This window comes from Uloborus diversus, chromosome 10 (genome assembly GCF_026930045.1).
Source record: "Uloborus diversus isolate 005 chromosome 10, Udiv.v.3.1, whole genome shotgun sequence".
In the NCBI taxonomy this organism is placed as follows: Eukaryota; Metazoa; Arthropoda; class Arachnida; order Araneae; family Uloboridae; genus Uloborus; species Uloborus diversus.
This window is the reverse complement of record NC_072740.1, coordinates 84,610,780-84,629,987: the sequence shown is the minus strand read 5'-3', so window position 1 is coordinate 84,629,987 and position 19,208 is coordinate 84,610,780. Positions and strand designations below refer to the sequence as shown.

Sequence of the window (19,208 nt, the reverse complement as noted above, 5' to 3'; positions counted from 1 at the left end):
TGTAAATATAAAATAAGTACGTAGGGTAGAATATGTAGTACACTCTTTACGTATATCTCGAGTGAGAAAGCGTCTAACACAGGAGTCTGAAAACAGCTAAAATGAGCAAAATAGAGAAAGAAATAGAAGAACAACGTCTCGGATGCTTCCGAAGACTGAAGAAAGGCTTTTTCAAATGCACAATTATTTACAAAGAAAATTGTCTTCATCATCAGTTTGACTTTATCAAAGTACGCATTCCGAAAAAAAATCACGAGTCACTAAAAAAACAACAGAAATCGCTTTAACTTTGCTCATAAAATTTAAAGGTTTTATTTGATTTTTCAAGGATCCCATCTTCAGATACTGACCTGATGACCATGGGATCACCTAGGAAGTATATGCCTTTTCAAACGAGAAAAATAAAAAGAATTTTTCATATTGGTCTATGCTTGCTTGAGTTTACGGGGACATACATAAAAAGTCGGTTAAAAAAAAGAAAAGAATCTTAATGCGCATAACATTTTATATGATTGGCACTAAAAACTGATCTTTGTTCCTCTCCAGGATTTTTTTGTGCGCTAGTTTAATTATAACCATTTAAATGTCAATGGTTTTCTTTGCAATTTTATATTTCACAATAATACGTGTCACGTAACTCGTGAAAAAAGTAGAATTTCTTTTTACTTGGCCACATTATACTACCCAAGTTCAAAATAATAGAATACTTCTCACTTTTTGGATAAAAATTTATTCTAACCAAATATAAGTGAAAATTAGGTATTTAAATGAGCGTGCCACCTTTCTTTGATCTTAAAGTGTGTATTTCATTTCAAATACACTCAATTAAAAATAATCTTAGTCAGAATAATCCAAAAGTTTATAGTGATAAAAGTTTACAGCGAGTCAAAAATTAGAATATTCAAATTAAAGGGGAAGAAAACACTTTCAAAAGTAACAATATCAATACTAGAATGCTTCATTTTTTGGTGAATTCAATGCTTTAATCCTGTCGCACACAAATTCTAACACCTGTTTACATTAATCGTAACTGACACTGTTTTCATACCCTCTTCAATGCGGCAATGAGCTCAATTTTGTGGGCGGGCACCAGGTCTTGCACCGCTTTCTTTTGATTTGACGATAGCAAATTCTTCATCGTATTGAGATTGGTAGAGTTGCTTGACCAGTTTAATATCGAAATTATTATTTCTGTTTAAAATCTATGAGTCAATTTAGAGACGTGACGCAGAGTAGAATCTTGCTGAAAGATAAAATTTGTCACTAAATGTGTAACTGTTGTGCCTCAGATGAAGTATCATGCAGTATTATTGATAAACAGCGGAAGTTACGCGTTGTTTTATTTTAAGATACATATAACTTTCCAATTCCAGCAGCCCTCATGCACCCACAAACTAAGAAAGATGTGTCAAAGTGGAGAGAACGTCTTACACAAGATTTCTCATACGCTTTTCTTTTTAAACGTCCAACCCGAACACCTTTTTTTGTTTAAAGATATTTCAAAAGAAAGATTCATCACTGAATATAAACTTTTCCAAACTTATTGTCCCTGTTTGAGCTTCTCTTGGCTCCAGGAGAGTCGTGCGCGTTTCTGCTTCATGTTTATTACTTCCTTTTACAAAAAAGGAAGTATTGTATTTTTTGTTCTTACTTCGTAGATCCACAATTACAACTGCTGTTTTTGCAACCGTCCAAGTGTAGTTGACGTGTATAAGATAACTATACATTCTGTCCAACACTTATGGACGTAAGAAGCATTTTTCAACGATTATTTTGTACAATTTACTTTAATTTGGATTCATCTCTGCCAGGTGTTACAATTTTTCTTCCTTGTTTACTTCGGTTACTTTTTAGTTGGTCAGTCGTTCTATATTCCTTTAAAATTGTACATACCATAGATTGTAAAACGTTCCTTTGAATTGAGTTGCATAGTTTTTTCTAACTTTAAGAAATGATACAATATGTAACTTCATTTTTTTTCCTATTGATCCCCTTGACGACCCATTTTGAGCAATAAAAAGCTTTTAAAAGAGCTTAAAATTATCCGGACGCCAAGCTCCACACTTGTGACCAACTATAGGGTAACAGGTATGCAAATATTTTCGCTACTTTTTAAAATTCACATGAATGAATTGAATATTCTAATTTTTTGACCCATATAAAAAATCTATTTTTCCAATGTGTTAATGATCCATAAATTGTTAAAATAGTATCTGAAAAGTTGTTTAAATTGATTTATCCATTCGTGAACAACGAGTTTTAGGCTTTTTAATTTGCATGCGTTAAATTTCCCGACTCAATGACAAGTTTTGTTCAAACAGTTCTGATATTCTATTATTTTGAATTAGAGTTGTAGATCAACACCACACTAGAAACAGAGTATCTACTGTGATGTTGTATAGATGAAGATCAAAATACTACTAAAGCAATGATATTAAATGTATTTCCTGTTTGCTTCAGAAGTCTTTCTGCAAAATTTGCGATAAGACTACTACAGTGTAATATAGGGTAATATTTAGGGGGGTGTTCCTCCAAAGCAAAAGCTCCTAAAAAAGAAAAATACCCCTCAACCCCCCCCCCCATGCCCTTAACGGGCTCACCTGATTAATATTAATGTTTTAAGGTACTTTTGTAAAGTGCCCCTTCTTAAAGTACCTTTGTTTTATAGCACTTTCTTTAACAATGGATTTTGTATTTAATCGTTTAAAATTGAAATTAAATGAAGTTTATTGTTTTTTCCCATTACTTTTTTTCTAAAAAAACAAATATGGAGAAGCAAAAGTTTGAGACCTAAGTTAGATCACTCCTATCCATTAAACCAAAAACCATAAAAATCGGTTCACTAAATGAGACGCTTTGAATTTACAAACAACAAAGCGCGAGTATGAAATTTGAAGAGTTCGCACGATTTCTCCAGGATCCCTCATACTCGGACTTGAAGACCATTAAACGACCGGAAGAAGTATAACGTTTCAAACAGAAAAAGAATTTTTCTAATCGGTCGAGGCGTCTTCTAGTAATCGGGGAGCATAGTACATAAAAAAAGTTCCAACGAAGTCTGTTAATTAGTACTGCCATAACTGTAAATTAAACTGACGGCGTCATGAAATATTAAATCTAGACTACTTGTCAAAATTCAGAAATTAAACATCAGTTACCTTATACAGGGTAACCTGGGAAGTTAACCACCCTTGTAAGTATACCACATCTAAGTCGACCGCTTTTTTCAGGCACGGAATTAGCCCCTATCATAGAAATCAACCTTTGTAAGTTGACCACCTGTTTAAGTTGACCATTTAAGTAGTGTATCGCAAGTTTTCAGCTTACACAGGTTTCACTGTATTTATTAAAAAATATAAATTTAATCGATAACCGGAGGGCGGGGGGGGGGGGATTTTGTCTTCCATTCCCGTTGAATTGAACACTAAATATATTACAAAACTAAAATATTTATAAAAAAAATACGAAATCAAGTTATTTATTAACAAAAAAAAATTTAATTAATTAGATCAACAATTTTCGTAGCAAAATACATTTAGTTTACTGGTTTGCTACATGAGTAATAAATACATTAGTAAGAATATAGTTAAAATTAATAGGCGGCACCGTGAAAATCAAACATCCCAATGCGTGAGAATTAAATATTTTTCAAGACAAGATTCCTCCGTTGAAAAAATACACCGTTCACGGCAAAACCACGTGACCTGTGAGTGACATATCGCGCAGTGACGAAAGCTGGTCTACGTAGCCACAACGTATGAAATTTAAAGTTTCTTAGGTTTCTCCGAGACCCCTCATCAGATCCAGACAAAAGTAACATGGGACCATCTGGAAAGTATACCCTTCGAAACAAAAAGACAATTTTTCAAATAGGTCCAGTATTTTTCAAGTAATACGAAAACATACATAAAAAGTCGCAAGACGAAATCTTAACCTCCTTTTTTGAAGTCGGTTAAAAAAACATACTATTATTGTTCATTTCTATTTTCAAAGTATATAAGTAAATTTAAAACTACTGTAACACTAAGTAACACTAAACACATTACTATAAAGTAACACTACTGAAGCACTGGTCGCTACTACTATTTTACCTTATTTATTGCAAATTATGTACGTTATTTATTACAAAGGTCTAAAACATTGGCCATTCATAACAAATTTTAGAACATATCAATGATGTATTACTGATTAGCATCTTATAAAAAGCAAATCAAATGTCATTACATTTAAAAACAATAAAGAATTTGAAACATTTATATATATCTTAAACTATCTACTATTCTTACGATAGAAATATCAAGATCAGCAAGTAGTTCGTTGTTCGTAAATTGTAAAGTAATATGATTGTATCAATCGTGTAGTATCAATCAGTATTAGTAATTATAAACCTTATAATTACTAAACATTTATGTTCGAAAAATATTCTTTCATTTTTATCTGTGACGGAACGCTCTTAGTGAGTAATTAAAGCAATAAAAAAACTTTTAAACTGTAGTATAATCTTTATAGTCAAATGTAAATCAAACAATGTAATGAGTATTGAGATAATATACTCATGGAGCAATAACTTCCAGCTATTATATCTGTATCTCTTTAAATGTATAATAAACTACCTAGTAAAATCTTGCAGGCTGTTATTAAACTGGTTTTATCCAACCTGATTCGATTTAAGAACCAGCGTAACTATTAAATACGTTCTTTTATGATGTTTTAATATCTGTTTCATCGAAAAGTGTATAAATAAATTAATAAATTCAGAAGCGAAATACACATAAACGCAAGTATAATGTTTATGCGATTAGAAATTATCTGATGTAAAATCAAAAGTTGCTGCTTTCAGTTGCGAAAGAAAATCATTTATGTTTATGGGTATAGTATTTTCAGGATTATAAACGTATATCTATTCAATAATGTGTTTTTGCCAAAAATCATTAAAGTTCAATCACGTAACTATATCCATGTGGAATAATCTGAGGATTTCTGCAGTTTTTAATGTATATGTTCATATAAATTATTCACTTTTACCGCAATGAAATATGCTCTAAATTGATTGTTTCCAATAAACTCCTTCCCTATTAAAACGCTTAGTGCAAGTAAGTTGTATTAGCAATCTAGCATACATTCTTCATTTATTTATTACGATTATTTAGGGTAACTTTGAGCAATGCTGGTTAACTTTACACCACTTGAAATTTTTGAGTACATTTAAATGGCAGAAAAATGGAAAAACCCATTGCAACATTCTTCTGTCAAGGTTGTTAAATATATTTTCAACTCTTTCTTACACAAAGAAATTTGGCATAGATATCTTAATACATGTTACTTACTTTTACCGCAATGGAAAAAGCTTTAAATTGGTTGTTTCAAATAGCATCCTTCCCTATTAAAAATCGCAGTTTAAGTTAGTTGTACTAGTAATCTAATATCCATTTTTCATTTATTTTATTACGATTTTTTAGGATAATTTTGAGCAATGCCGGTTAACTTTACGCCACCTAATTTTTTTCAGTACATTTGAATTGCAGAAAAATAGAAAGACAATTGCAGTATTCTTCTGTGAGAGTTAAATGCAAAGTTTTCAACTCTCTATTACACAGAAAAAAAAGTTGGCACTTTTGTAAGCAATTAGTTGCATTGTATAATATTTCTTAATTTACTATTTGGAAGCTGCATTTGAAGTTGTTGAAAATGCTTGTTTAGTGGGGGAGGGGGGGGGGTTAAAACTTTTTTCTTCTGTTTTAAATTTGCGCTACTTCTACTAAAATAATTAATTTTGCCACCCATTTCTTATGTGTTCAAAGTTACCCTAAATGACAGGATTTTTTATCAAGGCTAATCGTTCGTATACAATACTTGTCAGATTGTTTTACTTCATCCCAAGAAGTAAAATGAAACAGTAAAAATATATGTGGGACTGTTTAAAATATAGTTTTAGCCTTAACCTGAATGACTGTGATTGGAACTAGCACTTTAGCAACAGCAATTTTTGAAAGAGCATTTTAACAATTTTAAAAATCATAAATTGATACTTTTCAGACATTTTTTTACGCAATATAGCATCACAGCAAAAATAAATTTCCCTTATTTTAACATTCATCATTAAGTTATTGTGTGACAGCTCAGAGGGGCATCATTCTCTAATTAGGTGTCTAGCGCTCGTTTATCTCAAGTTAAATCTTTCAATTTTTTTTCACTTTCAGAAGACGTTTCTTAGTCGCTTCCTTGCAGAGAAGTCTATGCCTGCTCTTTCTTAAAGTGACTTAGTGGACCTTAATTGGTTTATACGTGAACGCAACTAAAGAAGTACTAGTGTAAGGAAACATATTAGTGAAATATATTAGTTAAGACTCACAATATTTTGGTTTTAACAGATTGTTTCACTGTGCGACTTCGATATTTTTAAAGATGCAAAACTGTTGTTCAAAATAATTTTTAATGCATTATCATAGTCTGTATGAAGTTTAAAAGCAATGTATAATAAGACTAATCTTTATATAATAAAACATTCTTCCTACCATGTTGTCTTTTTCAGTTTTTACGTGTCTATCTAGTGATAAGAGCATTCTACGAATCACTTAAATCAACGCAGTAAAGATTAAATATCCTTCAATATAAGTTGTATATGTTTTTTGTTCTAACTATAGGGCCGACCGCATGGGAACCATATTGAAGACATTGTTTTTATAAATACCATAACAAAAAATAATTTTATTAAAAATTCTAACAAGTACCACTAAATTGCGGGAATATATTTTATCTGAGAAATAGATATTTTTTTTTAAATAAAGAAATGACAAAACATGTAGTCATACTTAAAGTATTATGTAAATTTGTTCTGAAAACCGGTGTAGTGAAAGTGGTTATGCGATAAAATGGTTCGTAAATTGAAGGAAAAAAGGAAAACGAAGTCCTACTATGTTTAATTTAGTTTTAGCAAAATATGGATAAACTATTGGAACTGATATAGGGGAGACTGGGGTAATGGCGATCACTATGATTTCTCGTAAAGTGAATAACTCTGATTTAAACTGATTGGTGCTGCCAATAGTTTTTGGGTGCGTTTATAGATGTACTAGTGAAGTGCTGGTCATCTTGCCATTCGTCGTTTGCCTGTTGTGTAAGAAATACTATTTTGACGTTTAGCCTTATAAGAAGGATAATACTTTCACCCCTTATCAGCTCTTACTGTTTATCTTTCTTGGAACGAGATTGATCTCACAAGAACAAGGTAAGCCATATTGTTGTATCACGTAGTGTTTTATTAATATTTTAAGCATTGGTATTTGTTTTGTTTATTTTTTTATTTTTTTTTATTTTTAGCCGTTAAATGAAAAAATGCGGTTGGGGTCACCCCACTCGGGGTAATGGCCCTGAGATGCATTTATGCGACATGTGCGCTGGAAAGTAAAATAAACTTGAGCTTCTAAAAGCTCATAAACTTATGTTAACATATTGGCATAGCCATTATATTTGTAATCCCTTTTTTGCCACCAAAAGCTGATTTTTAAATCATTTGACTTCCTATTATGTCTATACTCAATTTCTTTTTGTAATATCTAAAGAGCGGAATAATTTAATAAAATAAACAAAGATTTCAGTTTAACATGCTTATGTCATTGAAAATACTCTTATTTCTTATTTTACAACCATTAATTAGTAAATGACATTACTGACTGCCATTACCCCAGGGTAAAGGTAATACCGGTCAAAGCTGATTTTGCAATATTTTTTTTATTTTTTCAATAAGTAAGATTAATTAAGGCTCATTTTGAGTCCGCAAGAGGTAAAATATACTATATGTAAGCAATCTTGTCTGATTGGTTTCAAATATAGCACTTTATATTCATTTTCCCTTGACTGCCGTTACCCCAGTCTCCACTACCATTTACCTTGCCATTTTCAGTGGAAATAACTTGAGCGATGAAAAGAAAAGCCAAGTAGCTAAGAAAATATCAAAATAGCTCTTAAAGCTGTATTCTCAGCGAAAGAAAAAATCAGTCTTTATTAGAATAGTAATTGCATTGCTTTTCTATGAGATATTTTGAGAACTCTTATCTAATGCAAAATGCATTTTATTACATGATATTGTTTAGTTACATGAACATATTTTCATTACTTTTGCCAATCTTAGACTGGCATTAGCACCATAAGCAACAGTATTTCAATACCCGTCACTCATTTCTGTTACAACCACTCTGGCACAATTTTTCAACTTGATTTTTTTTTTATGTTCAAGCAGAAAGATAGAGAAACAAATGAACAAAATTTCGTTATCAATCATCCAAACTCTCGAATGTTAACATTGTATAATAAATGAATTCTTATTTCTCTGAAGTCAAATAACTTCCAAATTTCGGTATGAAATATTTGTACGTTAATCATAGCCGCTCTATATCTAACAATCCGTAACAATTGCTAAAAATTGTGGAAGCATGGCTACTTAGGTTGTTTTTGCACACGCGCAGAAGAGCGTTTGTAACTCTGGGCGGTAATTCCAAGCTCGTCAGCTTGCGAGATCGAGATTCTCGCTCACGTGATCGATTGTGACGTAGAAGTGTCGCAAAGTAGTATTCTAATCTACTCGAACCTAGCCGCAAGCTAAGTTCGAGTAGATTAGAATACTACTTTGCGTCACTTCTACGTCACAATCGATCATGTGAGCGAGAATCTCGATCTCGCAAGCTGACGAGTTTGGAATGACCGACCTGGATTCCGATCGTGACAATCGTGTGTAATGCAGAACCGCCCCCCCCCCCCGGTTGATATGAAAGTGTTACCAGAAGGTTCAATTATCAGCATGTAAGACGTGCTACAAATTGAATGTCATAATAGTCATTGTCACTATTTGTTGTACAAATTGAATGTCACAACATAGTCATAAAACCATTCTTATCACTAAAATTATGCATTAAAATTTCATCCATTATACATTTTTCTAACAAATATGACTCATTCAACTGCATTAATTACAATGTGCTTGTACAAGAAGCAATAATTTGAATAATTCTTAAATATTTGTCTAGCTCATTTTATTTAAAAAGTTAAAAATGAAAAACATAATGCAAATCATTCACTTTAACATTAGTATTCTAAAGGTTCAAAAATATTGTTACAACTTTAAATTTCTTGACTCGATTTCGGAAGAATCTGAAAAACAGATTTGTATATGCGTCTAAAATTACTTCTATAATGAGGGAAAATAACATCGATGTTCAACTACAATGTTTTCTAAAATGTAACAGTCTCCACATATTTCCGAAGCGGGTATTTGTAGGCAAATGAAAATACGTTGAAGTTAAAAACAAAGAATAGAATTTCGTATTCTTTTGCAATTTTTCCCACTTTTATTCTTTATCAATATGTCTCTACGAAAGATAATTTTAAAATTTCTATAAATATAGCTGTAAAAATGATTTTTAAAAACATTTATAGTGCAATTCTCTTTCAATATGATGCTATGTAAAATTGATGCTATGTAAAACTCCAGTAAGAAACTGTTCTGCAGAAAATTAATTTTATTGAAGAGTTAAATAACAGTTTAGAAATTTATTTTAAATTCCTCCGGTATTTTTAAAGATACAAATATTTTTCAAGTTATCTTCTTTAAAAACTTTAATCGAATCTCATTATTCTGCAACTTGAACTTTCGAAATTGAATAGAATTTTAAAATGTAAAATTTCACTTGAAGTGATTATAAGAGAAATTTATTGGGTTGTAAGTTTGACGATAGGTCAAATACGGGTAGCAACGAAGAAATCGTTTAAATTAAAAATAATAATAATAATAATAATAATAATAATGAAAAAAAAAAATTCAAAAGGTGAACTTGGGCCGGAATATATCCATGTTCTGAAAAACTCAACAAAGCATAAAAAAGATAACATTCCACCACTAACATGGTATCTGTTCTTTTTACAGTTTAATTCAAAAATGCCAATTCACTGAGCAAGCACCGCAGAAGAATACATAATAACGGTTTAATGGTTACAATTTCGTGATAAAATCGTACGAAAAGTAAAATTGCAACAACGCGCATGTACAACAATTCTATTGCAATTTGCCTAGTTGCAATAAATTATTGCTCATGCGCAACAATCCGTCAAATAGGTTTATCGTGTCCATTTGGAGCATTCTTCGATTCTACAAGGTGTAGGGGGGAGAGAAAAATGAAAGTAAGAAATATGTAAAGGTTGTATGTGGGCAACTTGCCTTTAATCAAGCCTATTTGTCATGCAAAATTTCAGCTAAATCAAATATTATATTTAGCTGCCCATTTGACCATCAATTTTAAATATTTTACCTAATTTCGCACCAAAATAACGGAAACGGAATGATAAAACATAACATCTCTCATTTGAAGCTACGAATGTTTAAAACTAAACCTTATTAAATAATATAAATAGTCATTGAATACTTGAATGACCTTGGGAATTGCAAGATGGTCTTCGAATGTGCATTGCGCTTGCACATGTTCTTCCTAGCCAGCTAATGTTTACTTAACATTAACTTAGTTCACGACAGTCAGTTGCGTTTTTTATTTTGAGTTAGCTGTCTTTCTATAGTCAGAAAGTTCTATTAAGTATATATATTGTAATAGTCATATTTTCTTGTTCATGTTTAGTGAGGACTTCAAGTTACTACACGTTCCTTACGGCACTTCAAAATGCCTAAGACTCGATCACAAGGTTTTTGTCCAGTGTTTGGAGCTCCGAAAATCTTCAAAGACTACCTTACGTTCTACCTACGTATTCAGATGTTATAAGACATTACTTACATATACGTCAAGAATTTTTAAAAAGAAATAGAAATGAACATTCTTTTGCTGATGTTTGTTTCCGTTTAATGGAGGACCTTAAATGCTTATGGAGGAAAAGTTTTCTTCCTACTGTAACGGATCAACAAATACATAATAAGGCAAGAAAATATCATGTGCGATATCGTAATGTTAAGAGACATTTAAAAAGAGAAGATGTACTAAATGTTTCAAAAATACTGTTTCTTTTAGAAAATTAGTAAAGAAAATCTGTTTGATATTTCACCATGTAAATGCAAGGACTTTCTAATTTAATTGTAAATTTAAAGTGCCTGTAACTGAAAGAGCATTTTTAACGGACCAAAGAACATTTCTTAGAATGGTAATTGGAAATGTTGATATTAAAACAAGCAAAATAATTGAAAAAAGATTGAAACAGAAAGAAAAAGCAACAGAAAGGGCTAAAAATGCTTAACTGCAAGATATTGTGGAAAGCGCAGGTCGTAAACTTTCTCCTTCTAATATGGAACTTATTTTGGATTATTCAAGTTCTTCACATGAAACTGAAGATACAGTTTTTGACTATAAATACCTTAAAAAGAAAAGCAAAATTATAGGTCAAGATTCACCTTCAACTTTGCAAATGAGAATTAGACTCCCAGATGTAGCACAGGCTTGTGACAGAACTGGTGGGTCCGATAGATCAGCGTCAATTCTTATAAATGCTGCTTTATAAGATATAGGAATAACTACGAAAAAAGATCCTTTTAAAGTAGTCGATCGTAGTAAAATAGGAAGAGAAAGAAATAAAAACCGCGTTGACTTGAAAAGGAAAGATGATGCGCTCCCTTTATCAGGAGAACATGGAAAATACTTCGACGGTCAAAAAGACAAAATTTTAATTCAAATTAAGGAAGGAAAAGCGACATTTAGAAGGACAATAACAGAAGAGCATGTTGTTTTAGTTTCTGAACCTGAATCAAAGTACATTGGCCATGTTATTCCTGTTTCTGGTACTTCTAATGACATTAAAACAAGCACATTAATATTTTTTTTTTTTTTGAGAAAACGGTTAACATTTCTTAGTTACAAGCTGCTGGTTGTAACGAACAGTAGTCAATATAGGATTTAAAAATGGAGTTATAAGACAAATTGAGCTTGCTGTTGGACGCTCTTTGCAGTGGTTTATTTGCTTATTATACATACTAATGATTTTCCTCTACGCCATTTACTGCAACATTTGGACGGAAAAACTTCAGGCCCTAAAGGGTATTGTGGAGAAATTGGGGGAAAACTGGAATCATGTGAAAAGATGACTGTAGTTAACTTTGAAAAAGTAGATGTAAGCCTGAGATTGCGTTTAATGGACTAAGAACAGATCAACGATATCTCTACAAAATTTGTACTGAAATTTCAAACGGAAAAATTTCATTTAACTTGTCATGAAAGAATTCTGGAAAATGAGTCGTTCCAGATGGTTAACGACTGCAAATAGAATTGTATATTTGAGCAAGAGACCCACCGGCCAACTTGAAAATTTTAACACAATATGTTATGAGAGTATACGCATGTACGTGGTTTGATATTAAATCTGAATCATCATGTCGGAATGGTAGTGAACATTTTTACAACATCATTAAAAAATCTCGATTTCTGCCTGAAGAGAGCTTAAGAACATAGTAGATAGAACACTGCAGAGAAACGCGTATTTCGGATATCCAGAGAACATTCTGCTATCAATGCTGTCTGATAGTCAAATACATGTGAGACAGTTGGGCCTTCAAAGAGTTTTAAAATGCAGAAAAATGGCTAAAGTTGTTAACAATGTTCGAAAATTCAAGATTCCAGTAGTAAATTTTAACCCAGATAGCTATACGGATTTAATTGACTGGAATTCAGTTACACTTACTGAGCCACCAGTTACGAAATCTATTTCTGATAATGAACTGAACAGATAATTTTGGATTTTCCTAATAAGGATATTACTGTTTCAAAATACCCGTGCCAATCACAAGCAGTAGAACGCTGCGTCAAAGTAGTTACTGATGCATCAGCAACCGTATGTGGAAATGACGCTCGAGACGGATTTATACGATCAAAGATAGCATCTAGAATTTCACTACCTAAATTTGAAACTAAGAGTCAATATTATGAGGTTCTAGAAAACAATTAACTTAGATTTTTGAAGACAAAGGGTGGTGGTGTTATTTACCTTTCTATGCAGCCACCTCCACCGGATCAGATCTTTTTTTTTAAGAGAAAACTTGCGAAGAGTTGAAGTAAAACTTCTTGAATTTTACAATTTCTTAGAAATTTCTATCGCAAATGGGCAGCTAAAGATATTGCCGTAGGAAGCTAAAATTTCAGTGGCATGATTACACTTGTAGGTGGCAACTTTTCCGCATACAAGCTAATTAATTAAAGGGGAAACTTTTTATTTTCGTGCGTTTTCGCTCCACCCTAAGGCAGGGCTTTGCAACCGGTGTACCGCGGCACACTGGTGCGCCGCGGCAAGGAACCCAGTGTGCCGCAGTATTTTCGTAGTTATATAAAAAGAAAGAGCCTTGAAGTAATTTATTTTAAAGTTACAACCGAATAGCGTTTGTATCATTCTGTAACTTCTCAATTAACCCTGTCGATCATGTGCAATAAGACAGACCCAATAAGAGGAGAGGCGGGATTTGCTGCCCCACCTCTCTTAAACTTCTTGTGATCCCATTACTTTCAGTTTTTGAAAACAGATTCTAATTTCCATGAAATAAACTCATTGTACAGAGTTTTTTCTAAATCTTTTGCAAACGGGAGTATCGCCCCCTCCCCCAGGCAGGGATCGTACCCTCCCGCCCAGAATTTTAGCCCCAGTTTTCTTTAAATTTTGTTTTCCTCTTTTCCAGTTCCGATACTAATTTCATTTTATCGTAGTTTCTCAAAGCTCTGTTCTGAGACTTAGCAAACTAAAAATTAAAAACATGCACTGTTTCCTCCACCATGAAGTTCTCATGGCAAAGAACTTACCAGATGAGCTGAAGTCGTGAATTCCATAAAGTGCTTGCTTTATCTCCGTATACTTTATGAAGAATTGGGGACAGATCACCACTCCCTTCTTCTTCATATAGAGATTCGCTGGCTTTCATGTGGTAAGGTACTATGAAGAATTTTTGAATTGAGGGACGAGGTACGACAGTTTTTGATTTTAAAAAACGAAATGCAGTACGCCCAGTTTGTTGCAAGACAAATATTGTCTTGCAAAACTAGCTTACATGGCTGACATTTTTGAACACTTTAACGAAATGGATCAGAAAATGCAAAGACAAGAAGAGAATTTGAGTTACATGTATGGACAAGCTAAACGGGTTCAAATAAAAAATTCAGCTGTTGAGAGAAGAAATAGATCGTGGCTCATTGGACATGTTCAAACGGACCGTCAACATGGTATGTAAAGGAAATGGCATGGAAGAAAAACTGCTGAATGTGGTGGCAGAACATTTAGTTATACTTCAGGACAAGTTTAAGCACTTTTTAAGAATGTTAACATGGAACAGTATGACTGGATTCGCGTTCCATTCTCTTCATCTGCGGATGCATCAGTTAAAAACCTTTCTTTGAAGGCAAGTGAAGAATTTATGGACATCAAGAGCGACCGTACTTCTCGAGATGCTTCTGGACAAATTTTGGTCGCTGGTTAAAAATGAGTATCCTACCATCTCTTGTCTTGCTATTGATGTGCTGCTACCATTTTCAACTACATATCTTTGCAAACTCAGCTTCTCAATCCTCACACTTATAAAAAACAGCAAGAGGTCATCTCTAAAGAGCCTGATCAAGAACTTCGTGTCCAGCATAGAGCCGAACATCAAACGGCTTTGCTCCTCAAGGCAGGCTCGAGTGTCTCATTAGTGTCAAACGGAAGTTAGGTGCTTGGTTTCAATTTCTAGCTTACTTCTTTCTTGAAACATTTTTTGATAAATCGTTTAACTACACTGTGCACTTTAAAGACATGTTTGACAGAAATGCTTTGAAACATATCAAGTATACTTTTCTGTAATGTCTGATATAGGTAGTTTTGTTGTTGATTATCAACTTCAATACATTCCAAATATTTCTAATTTCTAAATAAATTCAAATACACCACGTTAGTTACAATTGTTATGAAAAGTGTGCCGCAAAGTAAAAAAGGTTGAGAAGCACTGCCCTAGTGTACAGCATTTTCGACAACTGTTACGGCCGGTAAGCGTAGCGCCATTTAGTGTAGTCGTGGTTAAATTTAAAATTTAAATGGTATTAGAAGATCTTAGATAACATCAACACAGTGAAACAGTGTTTCTTTTTCTTTTCTCTCATTTTCGTAGATTTTTCCTGGATTAGTGTGATTTGTCTTATCAAAATCTAGGAATACACTAAAGCGCTAGACAAAATAATTAAGGTCGAAATTAAGACTATTTAAAAATACTTACATGAATAACTTGATACTGTTTGAGCATGGCATACTCCCGCAATAAAAAGAGCTGTATAAAAAATCTGTAAAAGAGTGAAAAAATTGATATTAGTATCGGGATTAAATATTCATAATTATACATTAAGAGTTTAAGAAAAATACTTAACATTTATTCAAATGTCAATATTTATTGTGCGAATGCAAGTACAGATTTCGTTGTGTGTGTGTGTGTGTGTGTTTTTTTTATTTATTTATTCCGTTTTTGAAAAATTATTCAAAAAATTTTTTAACTTGTTTAATTAAAAACACACATGGGAGTTTAACCGTAAATAGTGTGGGTTTAGCCACTTAAAAATGAAGACCACATCATAAAATCCGTTTAAGCTTTCCTTAGCTTAAGTTTTGTTTTAGCTTAGAATTCGAAATTACAGATTGGCAATACGTAAATATGCTCATCTAGAAAAAAAAGTACAGGTGTCCAAAAAGTCCTTGACGCATTTTATAAATTCATAAAAAACAAAATGTCGCATGAATATGCGGTTTGTGCCATAATACTTCCCTGGTTCAAGATATTTTTATAACAACGTAAACAAAGGTAAAAGAAAAGAAAGAAAAAATTAATTATAACTAATTTATATACATTGATGGCTGGTATCGTCACAGTAAGAAAAACAAACGTAGTGCGAACTGTTTAATCATTTTATTAAAAATAAAGCAATACCTTTCCTTTCATTACTAGAGTTTAATGCGTGCGCCGTTTCTGGACATGGGATGAACTTGAGTGCCGTTTAGATGTGGTTCAAGGAACAAACGGTGCACACATTGAATTCTGGTGATGGAAGGTATTGCATTCTGTTTAAGGCTACAGTGGACACATAAATCTGTTTTTTTTTTTTTTTTTTTTTTTGATCATTGATCAAGATGCCTAAAACATTGTGTGCTTGTACATTTATTACATCTAAAAGAATTTTTAAAAAAATGGAGCAAAAAAAAAAAAAATACTTTTCCAGAAATTTAAAACACTTCCATCATCTACAATAGATCAGTGAAAGAGATCCATACCAAAGAGGTAGTTTCTTTGGATAAACGGACAGGTACGCGAATTTTTCCACATGAATTTCTGAATGGCCATGTCTACAAGTTTTTAGCATCAATACTTTAGCATATGGTACTGTAAGTGAGACAAATCCCCGAAGGATAGTTTGGATGTTCCAGGGACGCACATAAAGTGAAGTACACTAAATGGAATGCCAAATTTGTCAAGAAATAAAATCTAATAAGCGGAATATTCCTAATGATCACATTGTCACGCCAGTAACATTCCAGGAAACTATTAACCAAATAATAATAATAATAATAATAATAATAAATATATTCATAAATAATGATAATAATAATAATAATAATAAATATATTCATAAATAATGATAATAATAATAATAATAATAAATATATTCATAAATAATGATAATAATAATAATAAAGTTAAACTTGTAAAGTTGATCACCTGTCTAAGTTGAATACTTTTGCCTGGTACAGAATTAATCTTATAGCATGTCGAAGTTAAGTATTAAATTACTAGCACCGCAAGTAGTTAACTCACGCAGGTTTCATTGTAAAAATAAATGCATAAACCATGGGTTTATTTAATTTAGGAACGAAGAAGCAAAGGAATATGTCCTTCAGTGAGGTATCTGGATGACGGTGAAAGGATGTGCGCGTGAGGTTATAGCTGTGTGATTTACTGCTTCTGTATTGCAACTAGTCATAATATTGTTAACATAAGTTAACAACACTGTGGTTAAAATGTACTTGAAGTACGTTTAATTGTCTTTAGCGTAGTGTAGTTAAACGTTCATTTTCGCATCTTCCTTTGCTAAATATATTTTCCTAGCCTAAATCATGGGGGGGGGGGTGGAATAGCTTGTGCAGAGTAGGAGAGAATCTGCCCAAAAGTTTTTAAAGAAACAGTACTTAGTATACGCTCTAAATTAATTAACCTTATTATCATCTATTTTCATCCGCGCTAACTTTCCCCCACAAGACACAACTGACGTCAGACGTGATTGGCCTTCAAGTGAAGAGGTGATCATATCTGGTACCGAACGATTGGAATCGATTTTACCCCCTAGACAACTTTTAAAAAATCCTATAAAGTTAGAAGATCAAGCTCCGGTGAGATTTCAGCCGAATCCAACAATGACGCAGCAAGTTCGATTCAATAAAAGTATTTCAGCCACTCCTCGGTGTTCAACAAAACAGGTCATCTTCATTTCATATTTTGCGAAAACGTATAACAGTTAAACAAAAATTCTGACAACGACGAATCGGAAGAGGAGAAAGGTTACCGTCTCAAAAGATTCTTCATTGGAAAAAAGTCAGATGTCTAAATTAAGTAAAAAACAGGGTGAGAGCCCCCCCCCCCCCTCCCGTGGGTAAAAAATTAGAAAGAGCAAAAATAAAATTACTTAAGAAGGAAACAAAGTGACTGAAAAATAATCTAAGAAAGAAGGAGCTGAAGAAAGTATCCGAAAGTAGGCAGAGTGCTCCATAGACTCGTTCCGACTGCAAGTACTTAGCAAAATTGTACTCAAAATCAGTTGAAGGTTGGGTGAATGCAAACAATGTTCCCACAATTACTGTGCGAAAATAGATAGAAAGTGACTAATTTGTCCTATAGACAGACTATAAAAGTTTTTATAGTCTGGAGACAGACAATAAAAACTTTTATAGTCACAGAAATCTAAATAATAATGAACAGGCTTTTTTTCTGCATTTCTACTAGTTTTGTATATCATATTTAGATAATCCTTTGTCTTTACTACATCGTTCTATCCCACACCTATATCAGAACCAGGCAAATAAAAAAGAATCTGATCAGTAAAGAATATTGTTTCTTTGTTTTTGTAAAATAGTATAATTGTATTTTTACGATTACTGAATTATAATGCGTTTAAAGAAACATTTGCAGCTTTCATAATTAACTCTTTTGTATTTTAATACACGTTGTCATCTCGGCATCCCTTTTTGCCAGGGGATTCACTATTTAAAAGCGAGAAGCCTTTTGAACACATCAAAGTATTGAAAGTAGATAAAAAAGAAAAAAAAAACATTTCATTGTAAAACGTACATATTTTTGTTCATTTTCAGAGCGTTTTTACTTTGTTACTTATTTATTTGTTCCTAAAGTAGTATATTTAAGAAAATTTACTGTCCTTCGAATGTAGGAAATTTGCTATAGGATTTTTTTTTGGTTCAAACTAATAAAAAACTGCATTTGGCTTTGGCATTATTTTCAAAAGCGTTATTAATTTTTACTCGTAAAGGAACCTCTCAAACTCTTAAACGGTATTCTTCATCAAATTCATCTTGATCAGACTTTTCTTCAATTAAGTTGCGGTTCAAAAGCTTCATCATTTTACCAAAAGCCATTTTCGAAATATTGCAAACTGAAAACATTATTATTTTTATTAGTCCTCCTGCTTTCAAACCATTTTCGCTTGCCTTAAAAAACATCATTTGTTTTTCTTTGAAAATTTATACTTTATAAATTAAGATAAAGGTGGTGCTTGTATTTCCAAAGAGATACATTACAATTAGTTTACTCCCACCCCCGTTTCAGAGACAAACCTTTGAATACCTAACATCTCTTTACTCTATTTTCTTCAGCTTTCCAGTGAAGGCAATTATTATTATTCATTGTCTGGCAAACAAACGACAAATGATGGATCAACGTGGAGGCAGGAGGGATTGAAATAAAACACTAAAAAAAACTACACGGAACATAAACAGTTTCTTCTAATCTGAAAAATCGACATTTCCTGTGACAACGCACTTTCTGAGAAGTGACAAAATTGCATTGAAAGACATTCAGTTACTGCACATTCATTATTGCCTTACTTTCACAAAAGAAGGGTAGAAAATAGAAAAGGCTCGATATTGTCATGTCTAAAAACTATTGCCTTAAGCGGGATAGTTGCAAGACACGATATTTCATTTACGGGAAATTTGCCCCAAGA

General features: G+C 32.5%; 1 protein-coding gene across 1 annotated transcript in view; it reads right to left on the bottom strand.

Annotated features, from left to right (window-relative positions):
- LOC129231490 (uncharacterized) overlaps positions 1-19,208 on the bottom strand; it is a 163,448-nt gene that overhangs the window by 8,792 nt on the left and 135,448 nt on the right. The window contains exon 2 of the mRNA XM_054865818.1: positions 15,209-15,272. Coding sequence (XP_054721793.1) covers positions 15,209-15,272 — 64 coding nt within the window. The remainder of the gene's footprint in view (positions 1-15,208; positions 15,273-19,208) is intronic.